Source organism: Bactrocera dorsalis, chromosome 3, assembly GCF_023373825.1.
Source record: "Bactrocera dorsalis isolate Fly_Bdor chromosome 3, ASM2337382v1, whole genome shotgun sequence".
Taxonomy (NCBI): Eukaryota; Metazoa; Arthropoda; class Insecta; order Diptera; family Tephritidae; genus Bactrocera; species Bactrocera dorsalis.
The window spans coordinates 8,489,730-8,503,208 of NC_064305.1; the positions used below are offsets into that span (position 1 = coordinate 8,489,730).

The window sequence follows — 13,479 nt, forward strand, 5'->3', positions numbered from 1 at the left end:
TTGGTTTAAATTATTCACATTTAATTATCTGTTTATGTTACTGAATTCATATCAAAAATTATATTTTCAGTTTCACTTTTTAGCATATTTATACCCAAGAAAAGAGTATGCATGCGCCAGGAGGAAATTTATAAAACAAAATAAACCAATTGGCAATCGAAGAATTGTTTACTTCTTCTTCGACACACCGACAGTGCGACCGCGACGACCGGTTGTCTTGGTGTGCTGACCACGCACACGCAGACCCCAGTAGTGACGAAGACCACGGTGAGAGCGGATCTTCTTCAAACGTTCCAAATCTTCACGCAATTTTGAATCCAAATTGGATGAGGTCAATTGGGTGTATTTGCCATCAATGATATCCTTTTGTCTGTTAAGGAACCAGTTGGGCACTTTGTATTGCAGTGGGTTGGAAATGATGGTGACAATCTTGTCAACCTAAAATAACAAAGCAGATGTTAAGTTTTGCATAAATAGCGAAATAGTATGTTATATTACCTCCTCCTCAGTGCATTCACCAGCGCGTTTGGTGAGATCAACATCGGCCTTCTTCAAAACAATGTTGGAGTAACGGCGACCCACACCCTTGATGGCGGTCATGGCAATACCAACTTTGCGTTTGCCATCGATGTTCGTATTCATAATACGAAGAATGTGTTGGAACTTATCTGGTATCACAAGCGACTGTAAAACAGAGAGGAAAACACATTATTATTATAAAACAATTAGCTGCATGTCTAAAAAAAAAAAGAATCGAAAATCTGTGTCGTACTAGTTGTGAAGCCATTTATTATTGATTTTTGCAACCATGTACATTTTGCACAAATTGCTTTAAACACAACATATTTTAATGTCACAATTTGAAGGCATGTTTGCTTTACGATTTGCACAACACAAAATTTCAATTAATTTATAGATGTTTTTGCATTTTTACGATTTTTCAACGTCACATACCATTTTGCCCTTTGTTAAGCGACCGAGTTTAAGCCGAAAAAGACAGATGGACGGAAGCAGCCGAAACGTCACGGAGTTGCAACGAGTACACCATGTTGTATAAAGTTGTACTCGCTCGTATTCGCGTGGTGAGTTCTTGCATGACTTGAGTGTGTTGACGTGTATAGTGCGTGTAAATTTAAACGACAGATGGCGCGCGGTTTAAATGTAAACAAATGAAACTAATAAATTGTAAATATAATCATTATTTTAATGTTTGTGTGAATATTTTTATATTTTATAGAGTGTTTCTGTGCTGGAGAATTTCAATTTATTTGAAAGTAGTTCATTATTGCAAATATACTTTAAATGTTATTAGTTGTTTTCGTTTTAATATGTGTATGTGTCACGAATTTATGAATTTGCATATATGTACATATACATACGTATATATGCTTTTAGCGAATTTAACATATTTTATATAATATTTTTGTTGTGTTAGCTTAATATTTGATTTTCAAAGTTAAACAATTTCCGTATACTTTTCAAATTTAATGAGCTTAAGTGCCTTCCGTTGTCGTTCTGCTGAGTGCTAATCGCAAATATTTATATACATACATACGTACAATATACATATGTGTATTAAAAAGTACTTAAAGTTTGCAAACACAAACGCGTGTCCATATATACATACATATGTACATACATACATGTGTATATTATCCATGCAACATATTCCACAGTGCACTTGCCCATGAGAACTTATGCACCTGTTAGCGCTAAAACTTGTTGTCTTGATATTTTTTATACCCTGAACAGTGCATATTAAGTTTGCCATGAAGTTTGTAAAACGCAGAAAGTGACGTCGGCGACCTGCTACCAAGCATCTCTATCACAAGAACACAAATAAATTACTAACCAGCCATTACTTACCTCCTCTTTAAGCCAACATGTATGTATGTACATCTGTATGTGCGCGCTGCCCAGCAACATTGTTGCAGCCAATTGTTGTTGCTACTCATCCAAGTCATTGGCAATATTTACAAATTTAAAATTTATTATTATGAATGAAATTGTTTACGCACCTGCGCACTCCACACACGCCAGCTATGCTGCCACGACCATTAGCCGGCATCGGCATGTGTCACGAATCCATTGCCTGCGCCTCAGCTGGCCGTTGGTGGAAAACTCCAAAATAATCGCAACACGCTTTTCCACACACAGTTTCGCGCTATTGGCGCCAGTTGCCGCGGAGGCATTCATCAATGCACTTCTTTCACGGTGACGAGCCGGATACGCGCGTGCCAACAGTGAATATAAGCGTAAAAGCGAAACATTGTGTCTCACACAAACAAAATTAGTGTTATAACGGTACTGAGTGTATGAAATAAAAACATAAAAAATTGCTGAAGCGCGTGTAAATAATTTACTAAAAATTGCTATGCGGAATTTTCAAATTTAATTTTGCAAATTTTTGAGTTATTGCCAAATTTTTGTGCGTGTGCATGTATGAACATGTCGCTTCTATAAATACTATTTACTTTCGGCACTTGAAAAAATAATTAAAAATTTAAAAATAAAAATACAAATAAAAAATATGAAAATAAAACAATTTAAGTGAATAAATCGCCAAGCCATATTTTTAGTGAACATTACACATATGTACATACATACATATTTAATTTTTGTTTGTTGAATTGGCGGCAAGTATGCTTTGTGTTAAAATTGATCATAAGTTCTATAAATTCTTGTTCACAAATATAAATTTCATCAAGCTTGTAAATCATAAGTGAATGCTTACATAGTTACAAACAAACATATGGAATAATAAGCGGAATTTAGTGTAAAGTTCAAGTGCGCTGTGTTAATTGATATTTTAAGTGAGTATGCTTAATAAAATGTGTAATATTGTATATTTAGGTACAAAAGATATTAAATAAAAAAATTTATTTTTTTTTATAAAAATACATAATAAAAAAATTATAAATTTAATTCATAGATATTTAATAAAAAAATATTTTATTAAAAATTCAAAGAATATTTACATGAAATTAAAAAAACATAATTTTATTGTTTTTGAAAATTTTTGAAATACTTTTTGCAATACGTTTTTGGTATAAACTAGTCTTCTAGTTCAAATAAAACTCAATATTGCAATTAAAAAGTTTTTGAAATTTTGAAAGTTTTTATTTTGAAATGAAAAATCTTAAAAAGTTTTTGAAATTTTGAAAGTTTTTATTTTGAAATGAAAAATCTTAAACTTTTTTGTATAGAAAAAAATTTTGAAAATCTTTGTACTGAAAAATTTTGAAAAATTTTTGTATCGAATAAACTTTGAAAATCTTTGTACTGAAAAATTTTGAAAATTTTTGTATCGTGGGGTGGTTTTGAAAATTTTTGTATCGAAAAAGTTTTGAAAATTTTTGTATCGAAAAAGTTTTGAAAATTTTTGTATTGAAAAAGTTTTGAAAGTTTTTGCATCTAAAAAATTGTGAAAATTAGTTTACTGAAAAATATTTGGCTCTTGAACAGCGAAATTTTATAAAAACTGCTATATACAAAATAAAAATAATTTTTTTAGAACTTTTTCTACACTTTGAATAGGAAAAATATATTTTCAAAACCTTCAAATATGTGTGCACATATACATATAATATCGGTAATAGTAGAGTAATTTTTTGTATTAAAAACATCTTTGAAAGTTTTTATATTGAAAAGTTTTGTAAGGAAAAAAATTGAAAAGTTTTGTATTGAAAAAATTTTGAAAAGTTTTGGATCTCGGACATCTGAATTTGAGAAAAACTGCAATATTCCAAATAAAATAAATAAATTTTATTTTATAATTCTATTTTCCAAAAAAAAAAATAACTTTCAAAATCTCCAAATATATATGTACATACATATGTATGTACATACATAATATTTTTTATATCTATGAAAGTAACAGGAGTATAAACTATTTTCTTATAGCTTAAGTAAAATTCAATAAATTAAGATTTTTTAGAAATTTCAAAAATTTTTTTGTTAAAAGATTTTGAAAGTTTTGGTATTGATTTTTTTTTAAATTTTGAAATATTTTAAATAAAATTTTAAATAAATCAATTTTTTTGGAAATTTTGAAAATTTTTATATTGAAAAGTTTTGTAAATAAAAAAAATTTTATGATTTTTTTAAAATTTTCGATACAAAAACTTTCAAGGTTTTTCAAAATTTTCAATGCAATCTACAAAATTTTTCAATACAGAAATTTTCTAAAATAAATTAATTACAATATTTTTCAGCACAAAATTTTTAAAATTTTTCAAATAAAAAAAATTTCATGATTTTTAAAAAATTTTCGATACAAAAACTTTAAAAGTTTTTTTAATACAAAATTTGTAAAGTTTTTGTATTGAAAAACCTTCAAAGTTTTTGTATCGAAAATTTTTTAAAAATCATGAAATTTTTTTTATTTGAAAAATTTTAAAAATTTTGTGCTGAAAAATATTGTAATTAATTTATTTTAGAAAATTTCTGTATTGAAAAATTTTGTAGATTCTTGTATTGAAAAATTTGAAAAACCTTGAAAGTTTTTGTATCGAAAATTTTTAAAAAATCATAAAATTTTTTTTATTTGAAAAATTTTAAAAATTTTGAACTGAAAGATATAATATATATTTAAAAAAATTTTTTATTGAAAAATTTTGTAGATTCTTGTATTGAAAAATTTAAAAAAAAATTTGAAAATTTTTGTACTGAAAATTTTGAGCAAAATAACATATCTTTTCAAAATATTTAAATATATACTATTTTTTTACGTGAGTGATTACCCTATGCAAGAGCTTAAATTACCATTCCGGGATTGTTGTGTGATTGTGCTCTGAGTTTTTATACGAATTTAATATATTAAAACTTTGGTCGCCTTATATACGAGTATGTGAAATAAAAATGTGTGTTTGGAGCTCAAGAGCTTAAAAAAATGACTGATTTGCGATACACTTTGCGACAAAAATTTGATTTTTTCAGGGTATCAATTTTATCTAGAGATTCAGTCATAACTAAAAAAGGAAATTTTTCGGTTTTGCGAAGTTAGCCCCCATAATCGAAATATTTGTCTTGGCCGTTCAAAACTGAACTTATTTCAAATATCATTAGGTTGTGTATTTTTAGACAGCTCTCTTATGCGAGAATTTAATACCATTACATATCCCATTGAGGCTAATTTATGAGATTTTTGATACAGAAATTGGATATGGATTTGCTTTAAAGATTCACTTTGAAATTAACCCTCAACTTTTCCGAGGTGATATGCTTGGGCGAATATACTCTACTCTTTAACGTATGTTTCTAACTTTAACGCTTGAAATGGCTAATGAGTATTTATACATAAGTAATAAGCTATTTTATTTCAATACGCTAGGGGCACCTAGCGATGTTTTTTGCCGATGCGCGAAATTTTATATTTTTCTACCATCAGAATTTTAACATGGTCACACCATCAAGTTTGTGATGGATCAGGGAAGTCTAGAGTTTGATAAGCATTCAGATTATAATTTTTTTCGTTTTTGTGGACTTCATATGTCCAAAAAGTGGCTAAACAGTGTTTCAGCAGGAAAGCAAGCCATCCCAACGTATTTTCATCGTTCCTACCATGCCGAAATGGACCGGTATTAATATCCGGCCAAGGACTTTCCACACGTTAGCATTCATCAAGGTATTTTTGGAATGTTTTCTCTACAATGTTTTCGCTACAACAACAACAACGAGTAGACTACTTCTATAACAACGAAAACACTGTCGGACAAAATGAAAAGGAAAATCTATATTTGTGGAGTCTACACCATTTCACGCTGATTACATGCATGTTGAGAGAGAGAAACTGAGGTAAAACTGCTATTAGACAAGCTTGCGAATGCTCATCCACAACAGAAGGAGGAACACATAATTAATATATTTAATAGTTTTGCGTAGGCGTTTGTATGCAAAGACCTGTAATCCTAAGGTCACGCTGTGTCAATGTCAAAAGCCATTTTGTTGAGGCCGACAACAACGATGAAAGCAAAAACCCAAACTATAAAAAATAGAGGAACGTTCATCAAGTTCTCTTATATTTATTTGAAATTTAACCTTACTAAAATTTATTGACCTTGAAGGTTGTAAAGTTAACGGTAATTACAAACATTGACATTTGATGACAAACGCCTGCGTATTACAGACATACAAACAAAAGTAGACAACTGCCAATTTCACTAAAATTTCTACTATTAACTTAGAGCTAAGTTTGCTGAAGAACTAGAAGTCCTCCTAGCACAAAAACACACACACACACATACAGAGTGCGCTAGGTCTTCAACATAATGATGATTTTGTGAACGATTCCTTCGCCGCTGTCAGGCCAATTTCAAATAAGCTAATTGAACAGCGGCGTGGCGTGGCACAGCTGCAGGAAAACATACAAAGTCGACCAGCAAACATGCAACAATAATAATAATGATAAAGTGCCATGAAATTGACAACAACAACAGCACGAAATTCTCTAAGTTAAAATACACCAATGATTGCTTTACGTCACTTGCGGTAGCAAATGAGCAGCGTTGCCTTGCCTTTTGTTTTGATTGAACAAGCAACAGTTGGCACATTTAATGGGGCGGTGCAAAAGAAAAAAACAAGCAAAAACGTTAATTTCGGCGTCACTAACGCTGTAATACCCTACACAACTGCATAGGGTATAAAACATGCTTTGCTCGATTTTGATCAAACAGTTTGTATGACAGCTATGTATATCCTATAGTGATTCGATTTCGGCGATTTCGACAAATGAGCAGCTTATAGGAGAGAAAAGGACGTGTGGGAAATTTATCATCGATATCTCAAAACTGTGAGATTAGTTCGCGTATATACAGACAGCTGGGTATGGCTAAATCGACTCAGCAGGTTACGGCGATCATTTATACAATATATTGGGTAGTCGAAAAAGTCTTTTCGTATTTCTCAAGCAAACTTCAACTTATTTTTTTTATATTTATAATGTACCACTTTTAGTCATTTTTCCGCTAGAGACATTATTCCATCAGTGTAAAACTTTTCTGGTTTCTCGACGAAAAACTGCGACAAATAATTTTCACAGGCTTCTTTTGAAACCAACTTTACTCCATTAAGGGAGTACTGCAATGACCGAAACAAATGGTAGTTCGATGGTGCAAGGTCAGGGCTATGTGGTGGATGCATCAAAACTTCCCAGCCAAGTTTTCCTAGTTTTTGCAGAGTCATCAAAGATGTATGTGTGGTCTAGCGTTGTCTTGATGGAAGACGAAGGCCTTTCTGTTAATTAGTTCCGACCGTTTTTTTCTATTGTTTGCTTAAATCTTATCCATTGTTGACAGTAAAATGTAGAATCAATCGCTCGACTAGGCTGGAGCAGCTCATAGTGGATGATTCTTTTCCAATCCCATCAAACACTCAGCATAACCTTTCGAGGCGTTAATTCTGACTTTGCGACCATTTGTTGAGCTTCATCACGCTTTCTTTTTGTACATTATTGTCGCATTTGATCCACTTTTCGTCTCCTGTTACCATTCGCTTCAGAAATGTTTCGATTTCATTCCGTTTCAGCAAAGAATCGCAGATGTTAATTGGGTCCATGAAATTTTTCGCAGACAATTCATGTGGTACCCAAACAATGAGAGCTTCTTTTTGTGGCCAGACTTTTTTAAATGGTTCAAAACCGCTTGATGATGAATGTTAAGTTCCTTAGCGATGTCATGGCTGCTTATGTGGATAACGGTACTGGATAATCTTTTCCATAATTTCATCGACTTTTTCAACGATAGGCCAACCAGCGCGAGGTGCATCTTTCACATCGAAATTTCCAGAGCGGAAGCGAACTATTGTTGTGCTACACGAATTGATACAGCATGCAGGGTATAAAAAAACACTTATTTATGCGATGATTGCCATTGTTGTCATTGGCTATTGACACGCTATATAATTATAAATACCAGCCAAGATAGCTGGTTAGTCGGCTTTTCCCCAGGGTTCGTTTAAGTTCACTATGGCGCCGGCTTACACGCATATAAACAATACAACGGTTGATAGGTTGGACATAAGTCCATGTGTGTACATCATTGTGAAGAGCCAATGGCCTTGAATTACAGAAAGTTATAAATACAGTTATTTTATTAAGATATTACTTAATATCAATACCAGGAATTTGCGCATTTAAGTAAGTTTTCTATATTCTTTTACATATAAAAAGTACGTGTCACGTTGTTTGTCCACGATGGACTCCTAAACTACTGAACCGATTTTAGTAAAATTTAGCACACTTTGTCCAGTTCGAACCAACTTAGAAGATAGGATAGTAAAAACAATTCATAAATAAAGAATATATTGAAAGCTCTATTTTTAATATATTTAATTCATTTTTAAGCTTTTAAATACATTTAAACTACGCCGTATTTTTATGTACGTCAGCAAATTAGTGTGAGTTTCCTGCATCCGTTGAAGTTTTATCAACGCGCAATAAATCGCTCAATTTGCTGGCATGACTTTGTAGAAATTATCAATATGACAAGGATTGATGGCAAGTCGATAATGTATGACATAAACTTAAATGCAACACTGTGAGCGGTAGGCGTCAATTCTTGATAGACTGAGGATAGACGTGTTTAGTTATCTAAAACTAAGAGGATGTTGTGCTGTGCTCTTAAGCAGACAGAGTTTAGTTCATAACCAAATATATTTATTGCATTGACTTAGCTTAATTCTTTGCTTGATGATAGGTTATACCTCTACAAATAAAATATTGAAATTTTAAATAGATATATCAAATACTTTTTTAGTAACAAGCCTGTGAAGAGTAGCCAGTCAACTCCATCTTTAAATGAGTTTTGCTCAAACATACATTTTGAAATTTGTTTGACTGTATAATCAGAGACAAAAGACTTGATCACTAACTGTGTGTTTCAAAAGTTTGAGTAAAATTTAAAATAAAAAAAAAAATCCGTTTTTTGATTCCTCTTAACCCTAGGTCATTGTACGGCCAATATCGTCTAGTAGAGATTATTTTTACTGCAGCTGTGGAGAACCTGTTTGAGTATATTAATTTTTTTTTTTAAATATACGATTTTTTTCTTCAAAAATTTTACTGTGAATTTTTAGAATATGTATAAATACTTATAATTTTACAATTTTAAAATAATTTTTAAAGTATTCTTTTTATTGCCGAAAATCTCCTCTGTTTAGGCTATCACACTAGGTGTATTCCTTAAAATTATTTTATTGGGTTGTTCACTAAGTAATTTCGTTTTTAGTGCAATTCGAACACAATTCGATCCAATACCTTTTGCCTTCTTTCGAAACGCACGCTCATATAATTTTTGATTCTTGCAAAAAACTGGTCTTAGTGGTTTTTTACGTCCTGATTTGATGTGAAGGTTCTTCCATCCAAAAAAATAGCAGAGATCGGATTAAGTAATAGTACGAAGGTTTCAAGTCTGCAGTATATCATGGGTATGGTAGCACAGCCCATTCAAGCTTCAAAGCCTTTTGGCGAATCATAAAACTGTATGAAGTCCCGCCTTATCCTATAACTAAACCTAAACTATACACTTGCTATTGATCAGTTCTAGCCTCTTCTGTTTGAGATGCACTAATCAATTTGTCCAGCTGAGCACAATATACTCCAGAATAAATCGTGTTATTGTCGGAAAAAAGCTCAAAGTAAACGACCCTTTTGACATCCCACTAAAAAGACAACATAAACTTGTTTTTGCTGACTATCCGCCTTCGAAATGGTTTGAGCTGGTTCATCCTGTTTAGATCGGTATTTCTTGTGCTTTCCATTATTGTGTGCGACCCACTTTTCGTCGCCAGTAACTATGCGCTTCAAAAATGGATTACTTCTTTGACCAAGCGACCAAGCAAAATCTCGTTCTGTAAGAACATGAGGAACCTATGTGTCAAGCTGCGAAATTAATGCTAGACATAGCTATCTCTCATGTTGTTATTCGACAATTTGATGACCTTTTAATCATAAAGCAGTATAATATGCCGAAAAACGATCTATCATTTTGGATAGGACACCAAATAAAAACTATTCCAAAGAATTTAAGAATATTTTTTTTTAACAAGCCTTATTATGGCTATCAGCTGTTCAAATAAATAACGCTAAACCATTTAAGTGAGAAGTTGGCTGCGAAAAATTCAATAAGATCAACTGTTGTCAGCAAACCGAAAGCATTATGTAAGTAAACAGTCTGAAGCACCAAATTTCATGTGTTCTTCATTAGATACACGAAATTTTTCTAAGATTCATGTCTTTTGGAAAACCTGAAGAACTTTTTTTCTGATATAGAATAGCCTGTATTTCCCTTAAAAGTAGTGCTGTTTTAGTGAAAAAAAATAATAAATAAAACATTGCTTTAACCAACCATCCTCGTACTTGCAATTATAAAATGTATAAAGCGGAAATCAAATCAAGCAAAGCCACTTGAATCTCTTTCACAAGAAAAGCTCGCAAAATCATACCGTTGCGTTGGACGCCAGGCACGCCTCAAGTGCAGTTGACTGATGAAAATCCGTAGAAGTCGAACTCGATTCAGTTCATTATTATACGGCAGAGTTGAAAATGCAAGAATCAGCACAAAAAATGATTGAAACGGTAATAAACATGTGTGGTTGAGAATTATCACACTTAACCGTAGTGCAGCGTGAAGATTTTATATATTTATTCAAAAGAAGACAATGTTTGATTTTTATGAATATATAGCATTCGTGACATTGGCTTCTTGGGAAGTATGATTTATGAAATAATATTTAAATCTTTAACAAGAGCGTCAATCGTACAGAATTGGCATGGAAACCAAAGTGAAAGCGCTGTTTATGTTAAACAAAGAAGCTTTTTTGTGCTTGTTGTTAAAGGAGAAGCTCCATAAAGCTTTCGATTTCACTAGTTTGATTTTATAAAGCATTTGTTGTTAGCTGATTTTTTCTCGGCTTTGAGAGGTGAAAAAATCAAGACCTGAAGCTAGCGTTTGTCTTCATGGATGCATCTTTTCCTTTTCCTCTTCTACTATAGCAATTATAGAGTCAATTGGAACGCAGTTCGAGTTTCGAGACCAAAATTGCCACATAAGTAATTGCTTTCATACTTGTATATATTTGAAGGAGAGGAAATCAGTTTTTATTTAATGAACTTCAGTAAAAAAATAAGGCTTCAATTCTATGATGGAAAAGAAAAAGGAGAGACCTCTGACCAAAACTCATACATAACTTATGCACCACACAAGTATATAAGTACATATGTATACTGAAACTGCTAAACCAACCGTCGACCACACTTTGTTAGCTCACTATCCAGTATAACCATCCATCAAAAGGCTGCCAAATATTAGAGGCTTGTATACATTTTCAGTTCGAAAATAGTAGAACTAATTGAAAAATTGCTAAATTTGTACTGTGGTTAAATTGAGCTGTCAAGAGCATTATGAAAAATCATTGCCGATATGGAGGTGTATGTGTGTGTAAACATATGAAAATTCATAGTCACTGTGCCACTGGAATAGCAGCATCATCCAGGAAGTGGCAAATAAAAAATCACCATGAAAGGCAATCAACCGAAAGGTGTACATACGCATACACAAATACTGGAGTTAATGAAAAAATAGCGAAGCTAAGTTTATGTTGCACATGCGTGGGAACAAACACACACGTATATTCTTTATTGCTCGACATTTCGTTGCAAATGTTATATATGCGAGTACCAGGTGGGAGTTAGTCAAGTTGCCAACTTTGAAACAAATACTAATGCATCTATATTTTATATGTTCAATAACCAAAATGAGTTCGGATTTTCTGAAATAAAGTATACCCACTCTATCAGAGTTTCAGCTTAAAGTTCGATGGAAGATGCTGAGATCGAAATTGCAAAAACTCGGCATTTGCATATGTATACCGAGAGATGGTCAGACAGGAAGACATAGCTAAATTGACTCAGCTCTTCAAGTGTATCGTTTATATATACATTTTAAAGGGTCGCTGAGTCCTTCCTTCTGAGTGTTACAAACTTAGTGCTAAACTTAGAATACCCTGTTCAGGGTATAAAAAGAGTCAGCGGCTGTCAATAATGATTATTCTGATTGAAGGTACTACACAGCATGCTCCCCCTTAGATTTTCAATTAAAAGTAAGCACCCAAGCAGTGTTCTCTATGCTATATCAAGTTCACGGCCGAAAATCGGAAACATAAAGTAGTTGCCTTAAAAACAAAGCATAAATAATAAACAAAAACAATAACACATTTTTCGAAGTTTATACGCGTACGTTATGATTTTGGCAAGCCATCAAGTTTTGTAATTGAAAATATTTGTTTTTCCAATTTTTGTTGTTGCTTGTTTGCTGCACTTTGGCAGTGATGTAATTGAGAGTAAGCACAGAGAGTTGCATGAGGAAAGTCCATGCGTGTTTTGGTTCTCTTGTATGTACATAGTTACATATTATATATATGTAGGTACGACGGCTGAATTTCCGTGCCGCATGCATTATGTATGAACACGCGCAGGATATACAATTTTTGATGCGAAGAACTACATGAAAAAGTAAATAAACATAAGAAAATGTGAGAAACTGATGGGTTGAATTTTGCTTTCATTTTTAATTTGTTTTGATTTGTTGTTTACAAGCTAAAAGTTGTAAAAATAAATGCTCTTAAATAATTTTCTAAATAGAGGAAGGCTTGGATAATCATGCAGTTTGATTATTTTTTGTAATTTTAAATTTGAAAAAGGAAACTTTTAAAAATTGACGATATTTAAAAAAAAAATAAATTTTACACTATTTTTTTCATTTTTGGCTTTCAAATGTAAAAAAAAAAGTCTTTTTTATATACAGTGAAAATCTCCATTACAGCAGTTCTCATGACTGGACACCTCCCGTATAGATAAATTTAATGGGTACCGAATATGTGAACTCAGTGTGCATACTTGACTTTTCACCGAAAATATTGATCAATGTATGAGATGTATAAATGAAATTCAGAGCGAGTTCTTTCCCGTTAATAGTATGTCTGTGTGTTACAAATGGCTTGAATTGGGTCAATATTTCCCTTAGCCTCCATTTAACTAATATGAAGGTACTTCCCTGGCTTTAATACTTGCAAGTTGCAAGAGTATTAAATGTTCGGTTATAAACGAACTTAGCCCTTCCTTACTTGTTTTTTTTTTAACTATTTTTAATTTTGGAGTTTTTTGGCAGTTTTTTAAGAACTACACACAAAATAATCACAGCAAATCTTGCGCTGCCGCCGTCTTTTTGGCGGTGGCTCAATGGACACTATTGCGATAATTGTCAGTCATTCACTTCTGGCTGACATTGGCTCGTATTTATAAGTTCAACGGAAATATAGTATCTACTGAGTTGCAGCTTTATTTTAAACAAGCTTTATTGCTACGGCCTCATAAATGGACACCTCCCTTAAACGGACGAAGTTACTGTGAGTGTCCGTTTATGAGGGATGTCACTGAAATATTATAAATAAAAAAACTCGTTTTCATAAAATTTTGGCAGATAA

The 13,479-nt window shown here is 32.3% G+C and overlaps 2 protein-coding genes across 4 annotated transcripts in view; one reads left to right on the top strand and one right to left on the bottom strand.

The window, feature by feature from the left end:
- On the bottom strand, positions 1 to 1,071 carry LOC105223849 (40S ribosomal protein S18). The gene is made up of 3 exons (XM_011201725.3): positions 955 to 1,071; positions 499 to 684; positions 1 to 438 (listed from the first exon to the last, which is right to left on the bottom strand). Exons 1-3 carry the CDS (start codon positions 955 to 957, stop codon positions 169 to 171), a joined length of 459 nt encoding a protein of 152 aa, XP_011200027.1. The 5' UTR covers positions 958 to 1,071; the 3' UTR covers positions 1 to 168.
- Positions 1,072 to 1,997: 926 nt separating this feature from the next.
- The window catches only part of LOC105223868 (neuropeptide CCHamide-1 receptor), a 101,863-nt gene continuing 90,381 nt past the window's right edge, over positions 1,998 to 13,479 (top strand). Inside the window, exon 1 of one of the 3 annotated variants that reach the window (XM_049452011.1) lies at positions 1,998 to 2,813. The gene's annotated coding sequence lies outside the window, so the exon portion shown is untranslated. The remainder of the gene's footprint in view (positions 2,814 to 13,479) is intronic. The other 2 variants (XM_049452013.1, XM_049452012.1) reach the window with 2 other exon arrangements.